Raw genomic sequence first — 22,360 nt, 5'->3', positions numbered from 1 at the left:
TTTCATAAGTTAGTACACTTAAATTACAATGTGAAAAGCAAACATACAACTGACCTGGGCTTGTTAACCCTTTTGCACTAAACTAACTCTGAAATCTGTGCAGTTCTATCAACTGATAATACATCTGCACAAAGGTCTAAGCTATGCTTGCTTGTACCTGCATAAAGATAATGTACTTTCGACTTCACAGCGCCGTATACATTAACATGTCACTGGGTGTTTGTGGTGGTGAGAGTAAACGTTTGTTTTGCTATACTGATTGAGCTATGCTGTAACTCTGTGCATTGCATCATCGTCCTCAGTGGCCAAATATCATCCTCACTGATGGTTCCATTGATGGTGTGCTTGTGTGTGTGTTTGTCTGTATGTATGTGTGCCTGTGTGTGTGTTTGCCATTCCAGTTTGCTTGGACCCATGTGACCCTGTTGATTGTGGTAACTCAGTCTCACCTGGTCATTCAGAACCTGTTTGAAGGAATGATCTGGTAAGCAGGATTCACACCCAAACCTGACAGACCTGTCTTAAGCTTCTGCCACTCAGACTGCGACACAGACTCACAACCAAAAACGAGTACTCCCTCACTGCATGTCTTCATTTGCTTACGTTCCACAAAATAATTCTGTTGGCTGGTTGGTGGGAGAATGGATATGATCGGTTTCTGGAGGTCCTGTAGCTCCTCAAACATGTAGTTATTGTCATATCAAAACCTCATAACTCCTTTTTTTGGCATTTTTATTTTATTTATTTGAAAACTTAAGTAGGGTTTTACATTGCGTGAACATTTCAGAATAAATGGCGCAATAGAAATTACAACCCCATTTCCAAAGAAGTTGGGACAAAATGTTAATAAAAACAAAATGCAACGATGTGCAAATAATTTAAACCTAATATTTCATTGAAAATTGTACAAAGACAACATATCAAATGTTGTTTTATTATTTTTTAAACAAAAATATTTGCCATTTTGAATTTGATGCCAACAACACGTTCCAAAAAAAGTTGGGACGGGGGCAACAAAAGGCTGGTAAAGTTGTGTCTTTGTAGTATTGTCCTTTTAAAATATGGTTTACATGATTTGCATATCATTGCATTCTTTTTTTAATTTACATTCTGCACAGTGTCCCAACTTTTTTGAAATTGGGGTTGTACTTAACATGAATTTACATTTATGTTTAGAATCTTTCTCCATTCCCTTTAAAGTTGCCATTTTGGAGATTTGAGTTTTTGCTATGACACGAGCATCCTGAAATAGATTCATAAATTTGAGTGTCAGAATATTTCAGACTCTTGGTCAACTCATTGAATCTCCAAACTCCCATCATCAACCCCAAAATGTTCTGTATTGGTTCATGTATGTGTATTTCTTTATCTTTCCTTAATGATTTGTTTAACTGATGGGAGCATAAATGACAAAATGTGTTGTTCTGTGCTACAGGTTCATTGTCCCAATATCAATTGTCATCTGTAATGACATAATGGCTTACCTCTTTGGCTTCTTCTTTGGAAGAACACCTCTGATCAAGGTAATTGTCTCTATGGCTAAGACGTTCATGTATATTTTTGTATTATTTTGTGTGTGCACAGCAAAAGCTCCCAAATAGTAACTGACATGTTCCCGTTCAAACAGACATTTTCACACAAGCAACTACTCAGACACACTTTAGCTGCCCTTTCTTTCTTGTGTCTGAAATGGCTTAAGGAGATATTTCTTAGCAGATTATATATAAGATAATTTTCTTGCATAATGAAGGGAAATTTCAAAAGAAAACAATTTAAAACAGGAAAACTAGACTTCAAAAACATATTACAAGATGCGGAAAAAAATGGGACTCCTAACAATTTTGCAAGATCTGGTAGACCACCAAAGCTGTCTCTATCAGATAAACAGTACTTAAAGCTTTCATCATTGAGTGATAGGAGCAAGTCCACAACTGTTTCTGTCCATCCTTGCGCTGTGAGAGGACAACTGAACACTATAGAGTCATAAATATATAATGTTTGAAAGGAAGTGTAGTAGCCAAGAAGCCGTAACTGAGAAAAGGAAATAGACTTAATAATTTGTACTTAATGGTTGTTTTGACTGTTAATTAAAAGGGTGGTCTCTGACTTTTATACAGTACTGTGTATGTGTGTATGAGTCAGAACATATACAATATATATGTGAATATAAATGGGTGTCTCAGATACAGTTTCTCACTGTAAGAGAGCAGTAAGAGAATGCATTATCATGCAAATTGCCAACTAATGATTGCTGATTCACTGAAAACGTCAATTTTAAAACATACATTTATAATAAATATCTATATTTTTGAAGTAATGAAGTTTAATCATGATATCCCTACTATTGTGTATATCCCTGTTAACAAATTTGTAAACAAAACTGCTCTTCACAAAAGAAATGTTTGGATAGCAGCAAGTGTTCTTATGAGTGAAAACGGTTTATTTTAATAATCAAATACTTTAATAATCAAACCTTAATGTTTCCTCTCAGCTCTCTCCAAAGAAGACCTGGGAAGGCTTCATTGGAGGCTTCTTCTCCACAGTGGTCTTCGGTTTTATTGTAAGCTCACAGACAAACTCAAAAACTATTTTAACAACCAATAGAGCGACATTCTCCACATGTAGACTAATATAATTTTTTCCCCCAGTTTGCCTACCTGCTGTCACAGTACCAGTACTTTGTGTGCCCGGTGGAGTACAACAGTGAGACTAATCGTTTTGCAGTGGATTGTAAGCCTTCAGACCTATTTGTGATGCAGGAATATACTCTACCTGCAGTGGCACAGAATATTCTCAGATGGGTAAGAAATGTACACACGTCCATGGTCCAGTGATGCATCTGATACTGGCCCAGTATATCTGTGCACAGTCATGGATAGGCAGCATTTTGAGGAAGCTTCATGATACCAACCTCTTTTTATCCTGTAGGATTAAACAGGCTGTATTTGTTACTGTGCCTTCAGGACTGCTATATGTAAATGATCTGTCTTCTGATTGGCTGCCCTGTATTTTGCCTCAATCAAAAAGCAGTCTGGGCTAAAACTAAACTGATTACCAAGCTGTTGTTGGCTGAATAGGCAGACATATCATTGCTGTCAGAACAATACCTTTTATCTCCAAAAATGTAAATGTACAATGTAAATAACAGCTAATATTTTCACATTATGTCAAAAAAAAAAAACATAAAACAATGGAGATAAAGGTTTTGTTCTGATCATGATGATATGTAAATGCACTGGTGTTCGTGACAAAAATAATTCATTCAAAACAGGCTGCTTTTATAGCTTAGTTTCCACATATTGACTACATGAACTGGGAAATGAATGATGAGTTTTGAAACTTTCAGTGCTTACATACAAAGAAAATTCCATTATATGGGTCATTTAAATGTCCAGCAAGTTTGAATTAAAAATATATATAATAAGATAGAACACTGTTCAAAAACTTACTGAATTTGCTGATCACACTCATCTGAGAACTGTCTTGGTTAAAATTCCTTTAAGCACGCCTGATTAAGACCCCTCTGTCCAAAAGTCTGCTATGAACTATATGATTTTGAGAAATAGGCAGAAGTTCTACCACCAGATAACCTGCCTCCAGGGTGGTGACAGATTTACCACAGTAGGCTACACCTGCTAGGTTGGCTTTTGCTCGCTAGATTGGCCAGGCACAAAATGAGTGAGACTGTTAACACAGGGACGCATAGTTTTGATAAAAGCTTTGAGACAGACAAACCTTGTGGTGGCGATAAAGCTTAGGGCAAGCTTTACCCAAAATTATGACCACTTAATTTACCCAATTTAATAAAGGAAAGGGCAAAGGAAAAGTATATGAATACGACTAGAACTACATATAGACGAGTTATTCATAAGACCTACTTTTTACATGCATATTCTGTGCCCACAAGACCAACATAAACCAAAATAGAAAGCTATCACACATTTAGGTTCCCCGAGGCTTTAAAGGTCAGTATGAATTAAATATAAATGCATATGTTCCATATGGACAAAATATAAATTTACAGATGTACTACATCAGGCAAAATCTTTGCTCGAACAGAGACATAAATCATGCAGGTGACTGGAATTAATATTTAATCCTTCCTATGTTTTGTACACACAACACCACATGTCTCTATATTACGGCAAAAGCCCTCTTAACATGATTTGTTAATGGAAAGTAAGCTGGTCAAAATTAATTGACATTTTAAAGCATGGTTGAAAAGCCAAACTTACAGTTACCCAGCTGTCTTTAGTATAAATTTAAGGCCATAGGGTTGCCAGACGTCTGGCAGAGTGGACTTATACAGCTGTATGCAAAAGTTTGGGCACCTCTAGCCCAATTACAAAGCTTGTTGAAGTGAAATGAAGTAAACACAACCTCTGCAGTAAACTATTTTTAATTTTTTTTTTTCTGCAAATGTAAATGCACAGTTACTTTATTTTTGGTAAACATAAAAAAATGAAAAAATAATAATAACTGTGGTATGTGCAAAGGTTCGTACATCCCTCCAGTTGTAAAGTCTTTGAACTTATTAGGCCTTAATTGACTGGTTAGGATTGGTTCGGCAGGTCAAGAATTGTCATTAGGAATTTATAAGTTAATGACAAAGCTTAACTCTTCAAAGTTAAGGGGAGCTGTGGAAGTCAAGGCAAGATTTGTAAGACCAAAAAACTCTCAGAATTGCTTTTATGCTTGCCATAAAGGCAAAGCAAAACCCCCACATGACCGCAAAGAACCTGAAGGAAAGTTCAGCTGACACAGGAGTAGTGGTGCACAAAAATAATCTGCATGGAACAGTCATAAGAAGGAAAGCTTCCCTGTGCTTTCATCACTAAATTCGACATCTGAAGTATGCAAAACAACACTGGCTAAGTCAGAGGCATTTGGGAAACAAGAGCTCTGGACTCTTTGGCCACAATTACTAAAGGTTTGTTTGCAGAAAAAACAGCAGCTTTTTTTTTTTGTGATCAAGAATTTTTATTTCACAAAACAACAAGGGGATGGGGGGGGGCAACAGACAGCCAACACAAGAGGCATGGACAGCAACAATGATCATAGGTACAACATCACAAAATTATATAAGGGACGAAGTGTCCATATTCAATGTATACCTTACAGGAAATCCAAAATACGCAACACAAAAATTTAAAAACAGCAGCATTTGATGAACAGAACACCTTGCCCACTGTTGAGCATGGGTGGATCTGTCAAGCTTTGGAGTTGTGTGGTAGCCAGTGGCACAGGAAACATTGCACAGGTTGAAGGATGAATGAATTCCACTAAATATCAGCAAATTCTGGAAGCAAATGTGACACAGTCAGTAAACCGAAGCTGAAAAGTGGCTGGCTTCTACAACAGGACAGTGAAAAAACATACCTCAAAATCCACCCTGAACTATTTCAAGAAAAACAAGCTGAAGCTTTTGGAAAGGCCCTCACAGTCCCTTGACTTTAAAATCATAGAAAATCTGTGGATTGATTTTAAACATGCTAAAGCATGGAAGGAATTCCTAAAATAAGATTTTTTTTTGAGTTAATCAACTCTAAAATAGTTTTGCGTTAACACTAGCAGAAAATGTTGTATTTTTTAAATAGCTATCAATTATTAGTTATTAATTGCTATTGTTGTTTTTATTTCTTTTCACTACAAATCCAAAAAATATGTAATTTGACCTTTTACATACAAGTAAATGGTAAAACAGCCTCTGGTTTGAGCCTACAGTGAGCTGAACTGGGTGTGTTAAAAGTAGGGGAGACACTAACTGTGCTGGGCAGCAGTGGTATTCCAGCATTAGGCTTGATAATGACTGGCTTATCTGATAGCTTGGCTTGTTAGCAGTTCTCGTCATGTATAGGTCTCTGACTGAACTTCTTTCCGGATCTGCTCTTTATTTACAGAAAACAGTGAACCTGTACCCATTTCAGATTCACAGCATTGCTCTCTCCACATTCGGTTCACTGATTGGACCATTCGGTGGCTTCTTCGCCAGCGGATTTAAACGAGCTTTCAAAATCAAAGTAAGTCTAACCATCACTCAATCTCTCCAGTAAAAGTAGTCATGTTCCTGTGTGAAGTCACCTATTTTATCCTATTAGTTATACTGACAGAGATTGCAATTCCACAGGACTTTGCAGACACCATCCCTGGACATGGTGGCATCATGGATCGCTTTGACTGTCAGTACCTGATGGCAACATTTGTTCATGTTTACATAGCGAGCTTTATCAGGTAAGGACAAGTGGCTGCCACACTGACCTTTACATTAGAGCTGTTCTCTATGATGGAGAGATACATGTGAAAGCTAAACAACTTGTGCTTTCACTTTTATCAGTTTTATTGACCAGTATTCTCTGTGGACCAAATCAAGCAGATATGTGTACGACGCCAAACATTAAAACTTGAAGCATCACAGAAGAAAAATGACTTCTCTAGTTTGAATTTCTGTGACGATTTTGATAGTTGGCTGTAAAGTCCCTCTCTTAAGACAATGCAATTGATGAACTGCAATCACTAAATATGGCTAGCTAGGTAGATGGTTAAGAGCAATTATAGTAAACATGAGGATGTTTTCTACTTGTGAGATTTGGAAGCTACATATTACAGATGGAACTGTTTCATTATGCAAAAAGTGTGTAAATTGAATAGACATGCCGCTCATTGAATTTGCAAGGGGAAGGGCCAGGAGAGTCTGCTGCCGTAATTTTAAGCAGGAGTTAGATGTATTTCAGTAACTGCACTTTGTGCAAGTAAAAATTAAAATTTTTAGCTTGCTAGCATAAGGTAATCTAAGCAAAATTCAGTCGTGTGAGGTGTCACACAGTAATTTGTCTTTTCCATTTAGTGCACAATGCTATTGTTCGATCTGAGATGATACTGCCCTACAAAAATCTAGGTCCAGAAGCAGAAGTGGTGACATTTCATTTTGAGTGGTCCCTGTAGATGAAACAAACACTCAAAGGACTCATGTCAAGAACATATGAGGGTTAGGATTAGGATTTGGGTTGAGGTTAAAGTTAGGGTTAGGGTTAGGTTTTGGGTAATGGAAGTAATTATTTTAACAATACATCTACTTAACGTAAGTAATATATCAACAGTACATCTTAAAGATGTTTACTTCAGTGTATTCATATGCCTCACTACTGCTACTTCACTCAAACTTTATCTGGTCTTCATTAGGGTCACACAGACTTGTTATATGAGATATGGTTTAAGATACAGAATGACTTACTGTGATCTCTGTAAACTTAAAAAATTTAATAAAACTTCATGCAACAGATAGCTTTTACGATTTCTGTTGTTTCTATTACAAATTTATAAAAAGAAACAACAAAAATTGTGTATATAATGTGTAGCATTCATATACCTGCATGACATGTGTACACGTGAAGGGGTGCACTTATTGTGTAGCTACCCGCAGCTTTCAGCAACACGGTGAAGTTGTGTTTATTCTCATAGCTCGCAGTAAGTCATACTGTGTCCTAAACTACATCCACAGTTACGCATGACATGGATGTGGTTTGAGAGAGGTCTTGGGGATATATTTACAGAAAAGATTTGGGTGACTATTGACTTCTAGTGTTGTTAGCAGTGTCAGCCCCGTACCGCCAGCGCTAAACTAAAGAAGCAAAATTTGGACACAAAACACGTCTTGGCTGATCCAACTACATCTAGGGTTAGTTAAAAACAGTGAAAATGAGATGTTTCTCTGAAATGAGATTACTTTAATTCAAGAATGTTAGCTTCAAGAATTAGCTGATGAGTTGGATCAGGTGTCTAGGAAGCAGGGAAAGAAAATCTCCTGGGCTCTCATTTAACAGCCCTGTATATACCCCACATACACCGGGTTTTTACACATATGACAAGATTCACCATTTCTTCTTGTGTGTGAGTGTTCGTATATTTATAACTACTTCTGATCATGTGCATACTCCTAGTGGTAGAGAAGTGTAATCGCAGGTAAACCCATTATGAGATGCACAAACTCCCATTAAATTTCTGCCATTTCAGCATAACGGACGGAATGATTAGTGTCATACACTTTAATAATCAGGCAGTTCAACCTGAAAAAATGAATAAAACCATATAAAAGGAACATTTACACATTGATTTTGTGATGCAGACAGCGGCTGACCTTGCCATGCATGTGTAAGGCATTTTAGGCATTTTAATCCACATTTTATATATCAGAAATTCAATGTAAGCAAGTAAATATTATTAATACTCATAGAAATAAATTTGAAATATAAAAAAGCCTAATTCATACATTCAAAATTCAGTTTTATTTTGTTTTAGCATGTACAAGTTCGGTTACAATTTATCTAACTGAATTGTCAACAGTAAACATATTGGCATTGAAATGATTAGACAATTACATATTTTTGCATGTTCAAATTGAAGTCTTATAAGTGAAAACGTAATTATCAAATGATCATATTTTCATTTACATATTAAACAAAGTTTTTACACATTTTTGTAGACATAACATTTTTACAGCACTTTATTTCAGCTTGTCAGATTGTTTTTCTACATCGTTTTAAAACAGCAGTTGTGCTTTACATTGTGTGAAAAATTAATGATGAACAGACTAATAGAAATGTGCCAATATAATTTGGAATGAAACCACTTTACATTAACTTACATTAAAAGTTAAGAATGTTTTTGCCTTCTCTTCTAAAGTTACTGTTTTGGAGCTAAATGTTTTTCAGCGTTGATGTGACATAACATATCTGGCTTATTGTTTCTTTATGTAAATAAGCCTAGCCATGCACAAACAGAGCAGTGTATGATTTATCATTGTCGATGTTTGACAAATCACAGTTTTCTAGTGCATTCTGGAGGTTCTTACACACTGATATAGAACATGTTCTATACAGCTTTAGATAAAAGAGACCCCATGACTAGGACTTAAATCCTCTGACCCAGGGATCGTCAATCTGATCTGCAAAGGCCTGGTATGACTGCATGAGCACACCTCACATGACTAATAAATAGTTTGAAGAGTGAAACCAACTGATTGATCAAACAAGTGTGTGTCTGCTTGACTGGAGTGAAAACCTGCAGCTGTACCGGCCTTTTGTGGATAAGGTTGGTGACCAATGCGATGACCTGAAAGATGTTCTCCCGGCCATCCTAGAGATTTGCTGACAATTACAAAGAGTGAAACTGATCCCATTCTAGTATTGACTGCCGTTTCTCTGACTTTCCTTTTCGTCCTCTAGGGGTCCGAACCCCAGTAAAGTGTTACAGCAGCTGCTGGTCCTGCAGCCTGAGCAACAGCTCAGCATTTTCAACACCCTGCGCAACCACCTGAGAGAGAAGGGCATGCTGCCCCCTGCTGTGCTGGAGCAATGAGGGAACGGTCAACCTATCACAACTGCAGTTAAAAACAGTCATGTTTAACTATGTTTAGCTAGTCACACACATGACTGTGGACGTACAGAACACCCCCCAACATGTTCTCCAGCAATTTTGGAGATATCCTACAACAAAATGAACACACTGCAGTAGACTTTACCTCATGCTTCCACTGCAAGAGCAGCTCACTGAACTAAAATCAAAAAAACAAAACAAAAAAAAAAAAGTGGCAGCACCAGACTTTGACCACAAGGGGGTGCTACACTGAACTGTCTCTGAGAAATGTCTTCCAGCAAACAGAAGAAAAATGGAAGCACATGGTAAGTGAATGTAGAGGGCTCAGAAGTTTGATAATAGTTTTTATGCAAAGTAAGAGCATTGCACTGATTCTGAAAGTGATTCTAGTGTAATTTATTTGTGTGATTAATGTTTTTTTTTTTTTATTGACTTACAGAAGATATAGTCCAGGCAATAACTGTAGACTGTGACGTTGGCTTTTGAGATGCTAATGGCCATGATTAGCATGTTAAGTGCTTCATTAATGATGATTTTGATTTTACAGGCAGCACATTGAGCAAAAAAAAAAACTAATACAGAGGCATGTTTCTCAAGGCAAACCATTACTTCCACTGCTAAAAGTAGCCATTTTCTCTTTTCCTGCTTTTCCTGTTCCTGGTCTGGAACTGTAGTAGCACTGGATACAGTTAGCATTAGAGCACATACCTCTCTTATGTATTAATGTAAATAGACATAGATTATACTAACAGAGTTATGGTATAATATATAAAGTATGCTTGTGTTACTCACTAGACCTTATACATTTTTGAGATATGAGGAAATATATGCAAACAAACTAGATGTAACTCCTTTCCTGAAACTTAGCATGAGCAAACCTCTGTGGGGAGGAGAGTTTGGAGAATGAATAAGACTTGAACTGATTGTTACTTGGGGTGAAACAGCTATTTTTATGGAAGATGATTTGAAGTGACTAATCTGTGAATTGAATCTTTGCTGTGCTTCCACTACCCCGTCGACCAGTTTTAGTTGCACTGTAGTTAGGCGTGGTGAAGGACTCGCCACAATGTTTTAAAATATCCTCTTCAGGTTTTATTATCAAACACTGACGTCTTGTGGTAGACTTTGTGTTTAGGATATTTTAAGATTCGGACGTGCTTCGATGAAGACTGTTTGAAATCCAGAGCGAAGTAGATGTGCATTACTTTATTAATTCATCTGTTAGCAATATTGTATATTGCAGGAACTGATCTAAACATATATATATAAAAATGTGGGTTTGGATTTTCTAGTTAATCTGATTAGCAAAAGTCCTTCCTGATTGTTTACCAAAGCACTGTCTTTTTTGCTGTATAAAACCCCAGACTAACAAACTAACAGCTTCACAGGTAACAGACATACAAATAGTTTCAGGCTCTGCACGTTTTGACGTGAACTATCTGAACACTAGGCATCTCAGTAATTTTGTGTCTTCATAATGCAGTCATTACGATGTTAACAAAGTCGTTAGATTGATGTGAAATGCTTCATTCTAGAGAAAATTATCAACAGTTTTTACAGTGGTGGTGATAGGAACCAGGGGTTGTGATGTCTACAATGCAGACATATAGCCATTTTAGTTAATATCCAAAAAGACTACTGAACCAACACGTGTCATCTGAGGTGTTAAATGTATTGTTAATAATGATAAAACAGAAAAAAAGTTTTCTTTGGGGAGTTTTACTTTATAACTCCCTGCATGTACCTCCCCACTATGAATTTATGTTCAAATATACGTTTTGGGCCCAAATCTTCTCTCAAAACAGTTTAAAACACTGTCTGAGGCATGAAGCAGCATATCTGTAAGCATTTCCTGCAATAACTCTGTGTGATAGTTTTTAGAGGCAACTCTTTGGATGTCTGGTTCCTATCACCACCACTGTGAACAATTCTGACTTGTTAAGTTCCTCTAGAATTGTGCTTTTAAAATGAAACTACTAACAATGACTTAGTTTACATATTAATGATTTAATCATTCAGCAGAACTTTTGAAAAATGGGTGGGATTCCCCTGTAAGTAATAACCCACTGAAGTATCCAGTTATAACTTTATAAGTAAGAAAAATCACATACTGAAATACATGTGTGAACTATAGATGTATACCTGTAAATGCTTTTAACTATTTGCAGGTTCACCATTTTACTACTTTTTCAGTTCTTAGGGAAATATCTTTAGTGGGTTTCCCCTGTCCAGTGACCGTTGCTGTAGAAATCTAGTAGGGACTTGGTGGAGTTTGGGACCAGATGTTTGTACTGTGTACTTTAAATCAGTGTAGCCCACTGTCTTTCCCTAATCATTCCTATCTGCAGTCTGTTTACAGGCGCCCCTTGTTTTCCTTCAGGTCTGCTGTCTTTTAGGCTTTTTTGTTAAAGTCATGGCTCAACTTGCTCTTGCCATGGACAGTTCGTTGCCACGTATGAATGTTGCATGTCTAATAGACGTAACCCTGTCAGACCAAAAAGAAAATGCAGCAGGTGTCAACAGCTTAAAAGCAAGTGACTGCGCTTGTTATGAAGCTACCAGATTTGTAATGTTTTCAACTTAGGAGTTATTGCACGGTTTATGTTCAGATGTTATCCAAGATGTAATATTGTACAAGCATATACTGTTCAGTAGTTTAACACCAAATGGGGTTTAGCTTATTTACTCATCAATCTCAGATGTTATGCAATGTTTTAAAAAAAAAAACAGTTGGGATCTCATTGTTTTTTTTTGTTTTTTTTTAATAATTATTTATGACTTTGATTTGCAGATTTGTTTTCTAATGTGAATCTATACCTTTTAAATGGGCAATGTTTAACAGTCGGTTTTACCATGAATCCTTAAACAAAAATGGTGTTAGGGGAAATTTAAAGAAATCAAACATAATATATAAAGCTGATTTGTTGTTGTTGTTGTTGTTATTATTATTATTATTATCATTATTGAAGGTTAATAAAATCTTGTATTTTTTTCTTTACATCTCGCTTCTTATTGTCTTGTTCAGCATCCACCCATCCATAAGATATACATACACACACACACACGTAATAAAAACTCAAAGGTATAAGCTGACTCCAGCAAGCAGCAATTTGCAACTTTATTATTCAGAGAATAAACTGATATGCTGTGTTTTTAGTTGGACTTAAAATTGACAGTGATAATATTTCCCTTGTGACATTCAGATGTCTCTTTTACACAGAAAAGGAAAGCATGCTGAAGTGCCCAGTAACATAAAACAGTGCTGAAAGAGGTCAGGAAGGATGACTTAACAATGCTAATTATATGTGTAACAGATATGCAACAGCATCATCTTGTGGCAGGTACAGTAATCGCACTCTTACAAATACACAGCAGTCATAACCCGCAGAGCTCTGGTTTTGTAGTACCACCTGTGTTTACAAAGGAAGGCACTGGCTTCCTTATTCCAAAGTCCTAACATCTAACATTCTGCCCTTCTGAAGCATGACACGATTACAAACATTTAAGACAATATAAAAACATGCGTATTATGATGGCTTACATTTACTTCTACAGAATACACAAAAATCAAACCTGAATTCAGGATCTTAGGTAAAGTGCAATGAGGTCTTCACTGAAACATCTAAGGTGCTTGATAGATTTTAGTATCATATCATATCAATATAGTATCAAATCAAGTGCAAATGTCTATTAGGAGTACTAATGTTCATTTTGTACTTCAAAATGCTACTACTGACTACTGATCTTCAATGTCAGTGGAGCTTCAAGACATCTTGAATCATAGCATGTTGCTCATTTTTTTGGATATGTTTTTGAGAGGGAGTGTGAGTAATCTTCTCTAAAGAAATAACTAACCATCGTAGTTTCAGAAGCATCACTTTAAGCTTATGGCTCTGAGAGTTTGCACATCTAGGGAAAAGAGATTATAAACATATTACAAATTATAATAAAGTCATTGTTAAAATTGCTTTAAAGGGGTAAATAAACCAAAAGATGGTTAGATTTAAATAAGCACATCTCTAGCGTCTAAGAATCTGGCCTATGATTATTTTTGCGCAGTCCAAACCATGATTTACACTGTCTGTGAATGGGAGAGACGCAGAAGTTTGACCATCAGCTCACACTATAAAGCAGAGGGTAATTTGCTCAATTTTGCATTAGTATGTCAGAAGTGCTTAGTAGAAAGACACTACAGCTTAATTTAAGTAAGCTGATTCATGGGTTTTTTCTGGAACCAACCCGTATGGAAAGTTAGGAATGATTAAGGATAGGTGGCTTTAGCAGTCTGAGATATTCTTATGTCTTCACATCCTATGAAATCCAACAAAATTGCTGTCCAACATCAGTGCCTGTATTCACTAAATTTCTTAATGCAGTGACTAATATTCTGAGAATTTTGAAGAAATCAAATACATTTGATAAGATTTTACCAAAAAAAATCTAAAGTCACAATCAAAGGTCTCATCAATAACTGATGGATGAAAGGCTTGAGCAGATTTGATTTTACTGTTTATTCTAAATTTAATCAGATTCTCACTGCAAATTTCATGACAATATCTGCTTTGGTGGGTTATGGGGTTTTCTTAGCTCAGTGTATGTTAAACACTTTTCAGTCCAATTACTCATGAAACTCCCCATGGCATGTTATCTGTTCTGAATTAGAAAATGTCGAGTTTTTCAGTTTACAGCTTTGGGTTTTTTGTTGTTTTTTGTTTTGTTTGTTTTTTTTGCCACGACTCTGGTTTTCGTAGTTCCACTTGTCTTTTTACTAAAGAAGGCACTGACCTCCTTATCCCAAAGTCCTAACATAGCCATTCAGTGCTAACTGACTTTGTCCATGATAACATTATCTACATTCCTCCAAACTCACGGAACAGCAAAAAAATCACATTACATGAAATTACAAGCATTTGTAGAGGACCTCTAAGATTTTTTGTGAATATGGGCCCAGAACCTGCTGGACTTACCCCAGCGCTGACCATCTCCTGCTAGGTGACAATGTCATTAAAGGGCAGACGTGAGTCGTCCTCTTCCACTGGTGTGTTTCCGACGTCGGGTCTAGCAGGACAGAAGAGCCACCTGAGCACGGCCAGCGTCACTCGCACCAGCAGCCTGAGCAGCAGGAAAGCAAAGGGGACAGCAATCTGCATCAAGTGAAAGATGGGTGCACTGAAGCGGCTGAGGATGCAGGTGAAGAAGAAAGTCCCTAAAGCTACAAAGGGATAGAGAGAGAGTTTGGCGAACATGAAGGCGTGCTCCCGGCCTCCATAATGCACATACGGACGCAGTGTCTCACGCTCTGAGAAGAGTGCAGTGACCCACAAGGCCAGCTGAAAGAGGCCCGCAAAGAAAATAATGACGCAGCTAATTTGGATGGCTTCTAGCTCATTGCGGGAGCCACGGGGGAACTCGTGGGTCAGCTGGTAGGCCAGTGGTAGACCACCTATGAAGGCTAGGGAGAAGGTGTTGAGGAGGCCCATTAGTCGAGTGGCCCGGGTCACGTGCAGGAAGAGTGAGTGGTGCACAAACCACAGCAGGCCCACAGTGGCGAAGGAGCCAAAGTAGGCCAGGTACTCGTGGCCATACTCCTGAAGAGCTGCGAAGAGGCTGCCGCCGAACTCCTTCTGCACAAGGGAAGGGTCTGGCACATTGTCCTCACTGAAGGGAACAGAGCGGTGGACATTTTGTTAGTAAGTGCTTGTAAAATTTGCACATGTAGAATTCTGAACAGACAGGCCTGTGCACAGACATTTTGTAGGGAAGGGGCTCAAGGGGAAAAAGGGCAACCTAAATGTAGAGCATAGAACAGTCACTCATTTTAAAGAGATGAAAGTAAGAGGAAGTAAACATAGTGTCTTCCCCAAAGGACCCTAAAAAGATGGTAATCCTGCCTCAGCAGGAACTGAACCCCAGTCTTCCATTTGTAGGGCTATGGCGTTAACACCCATGCTGTATAAGTACTTACGGTTCCCGAAAAACTTGGTTTTAAAAAGTTATTAGAGTCCTTTATTGCCAACATAATGTTTGGTTGTTCAAAATGAACACATTACTTTAAGGAGATGTTTTTGGGAGTTTAAACACTATGGTGATGCGTGCATGTGTGACAGATTGAAGTTAACTAAAATCTAGAGTGAGTATACGAGCAATGAAAGTTGCAGAACTTGAGATCCACCAGCTCTAGGCTGAGTTAACTGTGCCTCACAGAAGAAAATCTTAAACAAAAATGGAGGTGATATCAAATTCACACCAACCAAGAGGGCACTCATGCAGTCTGAGGGCAAAAGAACAGGGACTTAAAAATATTCGCTCAATATTCTGTTGCTGAAAAGTATTTCTAGCATCTCAAATACTGGCATAGTGGGCATTTCCTTAAACATAAAAACATGCATAGATACAGACCATATGTCTAAGATGAGAAGGGTGGCTACAATGGCATATACACCATCACTGAAAGCCTCGACTCGCTCTTTGCTCAGCGGTTCATTCGGGTGGTATGTATAGAACAGCATCGAGTCTGGAGTGTCGTCTGATGGACCTGAAAAAAAATCAGCCAGAGACTAAATTCACATTAAAATAAGTTACATATGAGCAAAAAATGCATACTTGATTCAGAACTAAAATTCACAACCTAGGAAAGCAACCAGAGGCATCTACAGTACTTACCACCAATGGCTTTATTCCGAATCCATTTCAAAGACTGAGAAATATAGGGCATGAATATAATGATGGCCAGCAGGACATAAGACTGAAAGACAAAAAGCACAGATTCAGGATGGTATTTCAGGAGAAAGTTCAGATTTAAAGTCAATCACATAGCATTACTACCATTACTGTGTTGTAGTTATATACTGTGCCTAATTAAAATTTGATAAATTTTACACAGTTTTAACCTATTTATGAGGAAACAAATGTTCTAGGTATTAAACTGTCAGAGCTGTGAGATGTCCTGAGGACAACAAACTTCCCCTAAATCTAGTAAAAAGCTGTTAGAAGGCTGTCTTCATGGAGAAAAGTTGTTAGGAACCCATGATGGTATCAGAATCATATTGGCATTGGCTGACTTTTTTTTTTAATTTGTGGGCAATAGACTGTTGTGTAGATATGACTGATAATTCAAACCAAAAAATCCTTTTCATTGATTTCACCCCATTTATAACTATTTGAATATACATGTTTCATTTTCCAAATTCTAGATTTTTTATATGCTGGCATCAGAATTGACTGATGTTTGAAGATATATTAATTAATTAATTAATATTAATTAATATATATCTTCAATTAATATTAAAATCATAACATTATAATGATGTAATCATGTTTTAAGCAAAAGCAAAAGACCATCTGTGCTCTTTTGCTTTAAATGGTCAGCAGAAAGTGTGAAATGTAACACTAACCAGTTGAAAAAAGATGAATGAAAAGATGCTGGCAAAGAAGCACATTAAAGGAACCCTCATTATAATTTCGAGGATGTGGCGTCTGTAGTAGGCTCGGTTCTCCGACATCTGAATGTGCTCGTTCAGGAGGAAAGGACGGCTAAATCCATAAATGACAATGACCGCCTGTGGACACAAGAGTGAATTTCAGCACAGTGGGAATATTTCATCCAGCAGCAGCGTTTAAAGAAGAGTCTAGCTTCCTTACCTGAATGAGGCCTATTACAATGACACAGGCACAGAAAAACACAATGCCAAGAACGTTATTTGGGAATGTCGCCATCAGAGAAAACTGCAAGAGGTAAAAACAATACCGTCAGTCACTCCAGAGTTTTTTTTCAAATCAGCTTCCTTCTTTTTACCTTTTACTTTCAAGTGAACTTGGGGTTTCGTAGGGAAGTACTATATGAGACTGTACAGTGAAAGGTTAAATGAGGAAGTAAGAAGCACTTTTAAAATTAACTACATTTCCTCAAAAGTGCATTACTCACTGTGTAAGGCAGAAATGTTATCAGCATCATGCAAGCCTGAAATAGGAGCAAAAACAGAAGTGAAAGGCTTGCATTATACCTTGATCAAAAATAAGAACTCTAACATGATGTTATACAGATTTATGGCCATGTGTGTATCTGAAATGTATGACAATTCTGTGAGAACCTACCAAATTAAGAAGTGCAAGAGTGTCATCAATGCGCTCAATGACCTGAAACAACCTAACATCAGAATGGTTGAAGAAATAAGAAAGGAAAAAACATCAGACATGTTAAACTTACTAGGTGCATGTGCAGTTTGGTGAATCTTTTTTTTTTTTTAATTAACATAACAGTCACGCAAAGTTCAGCCATACTCACCTGATATGGGCTGCCCAAGCAACAGTGACTATTAAAAATGTCATCAAGTAGACTGCAATCTTAGTGGTGAGGAGCAACTGAATGCTGTCCTTCAGTTCCTGTGTGTGGAACAACAATAGTTTAATGCGTTTTTGGGATTTTTGTCCAACTGCTGTTACTAGACAGCTCAACATGCTTGGAGGAGAATGCTAAGCCTAACAATTCTGTAGGGCTGGTTCAACCAGCATTCTACAGGCATGATATGAAAACGCATCAGCAGATGCATTCTGACGTTTGATTCAGGTTGTTTTGTGTCTTTAAGACTGGTGTGTGTGTGTGTGTGTGTGTGTGTGTGTGTGTGTGTGTGTTTGTACAGGATGTTTTAAAAGTTATACATTTACATACTACATTAAAAAAAAAAATTAAAAATTCAGTTTTCCATATTACAGGCCCTTTAAAAGAGTGAAAGCGAGCTGTCCACTGTCTCCCTTTTTAAGATTCATTGTGTTATCCCTCTATTTTTCTTGGTTATGTTTACCCAGTGATTATTGTTTGTCCTTGAATTATATGTATCTATTGATTTGCTGTGTTTAGCATATACTATATACACATATCTACTGATTTACTGAAATTAGCTTATACTGAAGAGTTGATCATTTTAGACCTGGGTATTTAAGGTTAGCTATTTAAAGTTAGCCTGGGGACTCATGGATCCTTGTGCTCTCTCCCTCTCTGTGGCAGTTACGGTCATAAATAACAGGTCACACTGAGCCCAAAAAGTAATTAGTTGTACAAATAAGAACAGCGTGTATCATCTTTGACATCCTACTAATCTATCTAGTTTGTGCACTTAAAAGGTATAAGAAAACACTTCAAGACTGGACAGAGGCTCTCGGTCGATGTACAAGAGACAGGCTTGAAAACGGAGATATTAAGAAGTTGGGGCAGGCTGGACATGCTCGAGGTCAACAGTAGCAGGCCATTATCTGTGTTTTGGGAACAGATACAGAGAGACAACCGAAATGCTGGAGCAGGCATTCTTTTGATTTTATACATTAATTTATTCTTTAATTTTATTTTCGTCTTATTTTAACCAATCTAAACATTTAATTGTTTATTTTTTCCGTGATCACTTTTTTCAACATCATAAAACCTGTTTCTGCTTGACGAATTCCTTGAATAAACCTGGCAAAGACATCGCTGACGGTCCCACAAGTTCATATCTGCACCTATTCAACCCCATATCTTACAAAGCTACTACAGCTGCAAGTAAAGGCTGCTACCAAGATGGAGACGAACATAAATGCCAAACTTAAACTGCTTTAATTAGCTTCACAGGTCTGAACTTCATCCTTCATTCTATAAATGTACACAGAGCTTCAAATGACATCAATTTTGTTCAGTGAACACAACACTTAGACAAGCAGAGCAGGAAAGCAGAATGACTGAGTCATGCTTCAGGCCTTTTCCTCCGTGTGGGTTGAAAATGTCTGGAAGCCAGAGTCTCTTCTGCTTTTCAACAATGCTAAGTTTTAGCCGCCCAGACAGGGATTAAGCCTAGTCCTGGACTCTCTTAAAAAAGGTTCTTCAAGGGTTCTTTTATAAAGGGAATGGTTCTACTTATGAACCATTGCTCGCTTAAATGGTTCTTTGCATGGTAAAGTAGTTCTTCAGATTAATAGGGAATGTGTTGTATGTGGTTTTATGAAGAACCTTTATAAAAAATAGTTCTACACAGCACCAAAAAGGGTTCTTGTACCAACCTGACATTGTAACGATAGAAGAACCTTTTTGGTGCTATACCAGGGGTGTCCAATCTTATCTGCAAAAGGCTGATGGTTCCTTAACGATTCTTTGAATATTCAAGGTTCTATACACTTCTATGCACTTATTCTTTACTAAAGAACCACTGAAGAACCATCAATCAAAAGAACCATTTCACCATGCAAATAAACATTTCAGCCTGAAACGACTGATGGTTGTTAAACGGTTCTTTAGTAAAAACAATGGTTGTGTATAGAACCAAGAACACTCAAAGAACCATGTGCATGATTAAATGGTTCTTTGCATGGTGAAATGATTCCTCAGATGGATGTAGAATATGTTGTATATGGTTCTACACAGAACCTTTTTGGAAAGAGCTCTGCTATTAGTTTGTCAAGCTTGTCATAATAGAAGAACCCTTTTTGGTGCTATAAAGAAACATTTTCAAAAAGGATCTATGTAGAACCATATACAACACGTTCTCCATCAATCTGAAGAACCATTTCACCATGCAAAGAACTGTTTCACCTTGCACATGGTTCTTTGAGTGTTCGTGGTTCTATATAGAACCAGTGTCTTTTGTCTCCAATCAGACTGCTGTTTAGTCCAGGACTAAAATCCTGTCCTAATATTTTGGAAAATGAACCTCACTAGAAATGCCTCAAAATGTGTAGAAGCATTTCCAGAATAAGAATCTTTCGCATATGGAGAGTAATGGGATGTGGAAGTGAACAGCTGACACGTCTTACCTCAGTGTTTTGGAATTTCGTGTGGGCAACAGGTAAAATCTGTGAACAGAGACGTTCATGAAGAGTTCAGAGGTTAATATGAGGCTCGTCATGCTGTATGACATACAGGAGCAGGTCGGTGGACAGAGTCGGGCATTAACCCTATAATAACCAGAGGCAGCACAGGATGCTGGTCTTACCATGACGGTGGCTATGATGGAGATGAGCGCGTCGCTGTAGGCTAAGAGGCGGTGAGAAGGCTGAGTGCTCCTCTGTCCGTCTCTCTCGGACGGAGTCAGACTCTCCAGAAGGGAGTTGGAGTCGTTCCTGTACCTGTTTCTCTTCTCCATTTCTTCGTCGTCGTGGTGCTCGATAATTTCGCTTTCATTGTGTTCTCCCATCACAGCGGCGGCGGAGGGTCTCGCGCACACACACACGGCCAGGTGAGCAGCAGAGAATAAACGGAGAATGAACTACTAGCTGATCGCCAGTGAGACAAACAGCTGCATTCTGTAAGATCCCTGCACGCTTGCTTGTTTTCTCAGCGTCCGGCAGATTTAACACATATATTCAGCTGTTAGTATCCCGAAAAAACAGAGCCTGGCGCAGGGAAGCACTGAACTAAGCCCAAAGGAAGTGACACAATGTTTTGACACGTGACGATCACGAGCGCTGATTTCCTGCGTTGCGCTGCGCGGCCGGCAGATGGCGCTGCGAGCACACGGACAGGTCAGTGGAGCGGCAGCAGGTCCGTTCTTTTGCAATTAACTGGCCGAGCCGATTCACAAGGCCAACTCCATCAAACTTAGCACCACTCACTCTGCTGAAAAAACATAGAAACCATTGTGTTTCTGTTGGTTCATAATGGTTTTGTAATGTGTTTGGCTTTTTTAAAGGGTTGATTTCACAGTGTAAAAGACCGTAACAGTTTAACAGGTGATCAGTGGCTGATTCTAGTAGCATTTGATGGTTTACTAATGGGATCTAAAGGTGTTCTACAGGAAACTAGTGGTCTCTATTAAAAAACCATTATGCCTGTTCCCATTAGAAAGCAAAACCATTAGGTTTTAATCCTAATGGTTTCTAATGGTCCTTTTTCATGTTCATGATGGCCTTCGCTTCTGGGTTGAATCAGGAGCGTTTAATGAAGCAGGACGCTGCTCTACAGAGCTGTGGTCTGGAAGGAACCCAGTTTAACGCACCTATGCTGTATTCAGCCCCAACAAAACGTAGCAAAGAGTTTACTTTAATGGAAACGGTGGTGCATTGGACACTGTTGTGTTATGCAAGCATTGCAACTATGGCAGCTGAGAGGGCCATTCTTGGCGTTCTTTTTGAAGAATTTTTGGAGCCTGATACGGACTTAAGTACATGTTTAATACTACAACAAATGTCTTCCAACGTCTTTAGTTGTTGTGTACACCAAGCTGCAGTGGCCGCATTGTAGAGGACTTTATTAGAATCCATTGTGTGCACATTGTGTCTTTTTAATACGGTGGGGTTACATCACTGATGATTAGGGAACACTCTAACATGCCCGTCAAACGAGAGAAAATGCACCTCAAAGCTGTTGCACTCCGATTCAACAAAACATGTTGTTCAACTCAGAAACCATAGCAAAATGGTGCACAACATTTTGAGATTGAACATGCTCCTGATTTACCCAACGGCTGCATCCAAAATAGCGTACCGCAGCGGCTCCCAACCTTTTGCAACTTGCAGCCCACACAAACTACCACGAAAGCTTCTGTGGCTCGCTAGATTTACCTGATCAGATTGTTTTTTTTTCTGACTCAACTAATAACAGCTGATCTTGTTTGGCAGCTACCGAGTGTTGGATGTCAGGCTGAAGAGAGAAAAGCTGCAACAGAGTTCTGGCTCAGTTTGACAGGTTTAGGTACATATTCCCTCTGTTTAGTCTCCAAGTGATGGCATAGCTTGTTTGGTAAAGTCTGACACACGTGAAGCTTAACGCTACTCTTTGCTGGATTTTCATAGTTTCAGTTTATGCTTAGTTTTCTCAGTTTCCTCAGTCTGAGATACGGTGGCTGCTTCACTTGTAGATGGCCTTTCCTTTTGAAAGACTTCATTTAACCTTTTATCTGTGATCAATGAGTTCCATACAATTTTATAAAAGGTTGACCTGCACTGAAAATAAAAATGAACTAGCTAGCATACTGCCAGAACATCATCAAGCTTGATATAAATGTGATGTTTTATTTTTGCAAATAAT

General features: G+C 38.0%; 2 protein-coding genes across 2 annotated transcripts in view; one reads left to right on the top strand and one right to left on the bottom strand.

The window, feature by feature from the left end:
- Nucleotides 1-9,583, top strand: part of cds1 (CDP-diacylglycerol synthase (phosphatidate cytidylyltransferase) 1) — a 38,242-nt gene extending 28,659 nt beyond the window's left edge. The window contains exons 7-13 of the mRNA XM_036597861.1: nucleotides 402-484; nucleotides 1,436-1,523; nucleotides 2,492-2,560; nucleotides 2,649-2,801; nucleotides 5,901-6,020; nucleotides 6,128-6,231; nucleotides 9,222-9,583. Coding sequence (XP_036453754.1) covers nucleotides 402-484; nucleotides 1,436-1,523; nucleotides 2,492-2,560; nucleotides 2,649-2,801; nucleotides 5,901-6,020; nucleotides 6,128-6,231; nucleotides 9,222-9,354 — 750 coding nt within the window. The 3' untranslated portion in view covers nucleotides 9,355-9,583. The remainder of the gene's footprint in view (nucleotides 1-401; nucleotides 485-1,435; nucleotides 1,524-2,491; nucleotides 2,561-2,648; nucleotides 2,802-5,900; nucleotides 6,021-6,127; nucleotides 6,232-9,221) is intronic.
- A 2,187-nt stretch (nucleotides 9,584-11,770) lies between these two features.
- tmem175 (transmembrane protein 175) lies at nucleotides 11,771-20,768 on the bottom strand. Its single transcript, XM_036597860.1, has 10 exons — nucleotides 20,328-20,768; nucleotides 20,149-20,187; nucleotides 17,657-17,754; nucleotides 17,467-17,518; nucleotides 17,297-17,332; nucleotides 17,014-17,097; nucleotides 16,767-16,931; nucleotides 16,036-16,117; nucleotides 15,772-15,907; nucleotides 11,771-15,030 (listed from the first exon to the last, which is right to left on the bottom strand). The coding sequence occupies exons 1-10, from the start codon at nucleotides 20,526-20,528 to the stop codon at nucleotides 14,361-14,363; spliced, it is 1,563 nt and encodes a 520-aa protein (XP_036453753.1). The 5' UTR covers nucleotides 20,529-20,768; the 3' UTR covers nucleotides 11,771-14,360.
- Between the last annotated feature and the right edge of the window lie 1,592 nt (nucleotides 20,769-22,360).

The sequence above is a fragment of the Colossoma macropomum genome, unplaced genomic scaffold (assembly GCF_904425465.1).
Source record: "Colossoma macropomum unplaced genomic scaffold, Colossoma_macropomum, whole genome shotgun sequence".
Classification (NCBI taxonomy): domain Eukaryota; kingdom Metazoa; phylum Chordata; class Actinopteri; order Characiformes; family Serrasalmidae; genus Colossoma; species Colossoma macropomum.
Note: the sequence above shows the minus strand (reverse complement) of the source record. Positions and strands in the feature narration are given on the sequence as shown.

Excerpts from the sequence above, each read along its gene's own strand:
- tmem175 (XM_036597860.1), bottom strand. The coding sequence starts at position 20,528 with ATGGGAGAACACAATGAAAGCGAAATTATCGAGCACCACGACGACGAA. Across the intron at positions 17,519-17,656 it reads GCTTGGGCAGCCCATATCAG|GTTGTTTCAGGTCATTGAGC; the intron begins GTGAGTATGGCT and ends TTCTGATGTTAG. Across the intron at positions 16,932-17,013 it reads TTGTAATAGGCCTCATTCAG|GCGGTCATTGTCATTTATGG; the intron begins GTAAGGAAGCTA and ends TTGTGTCCACAG.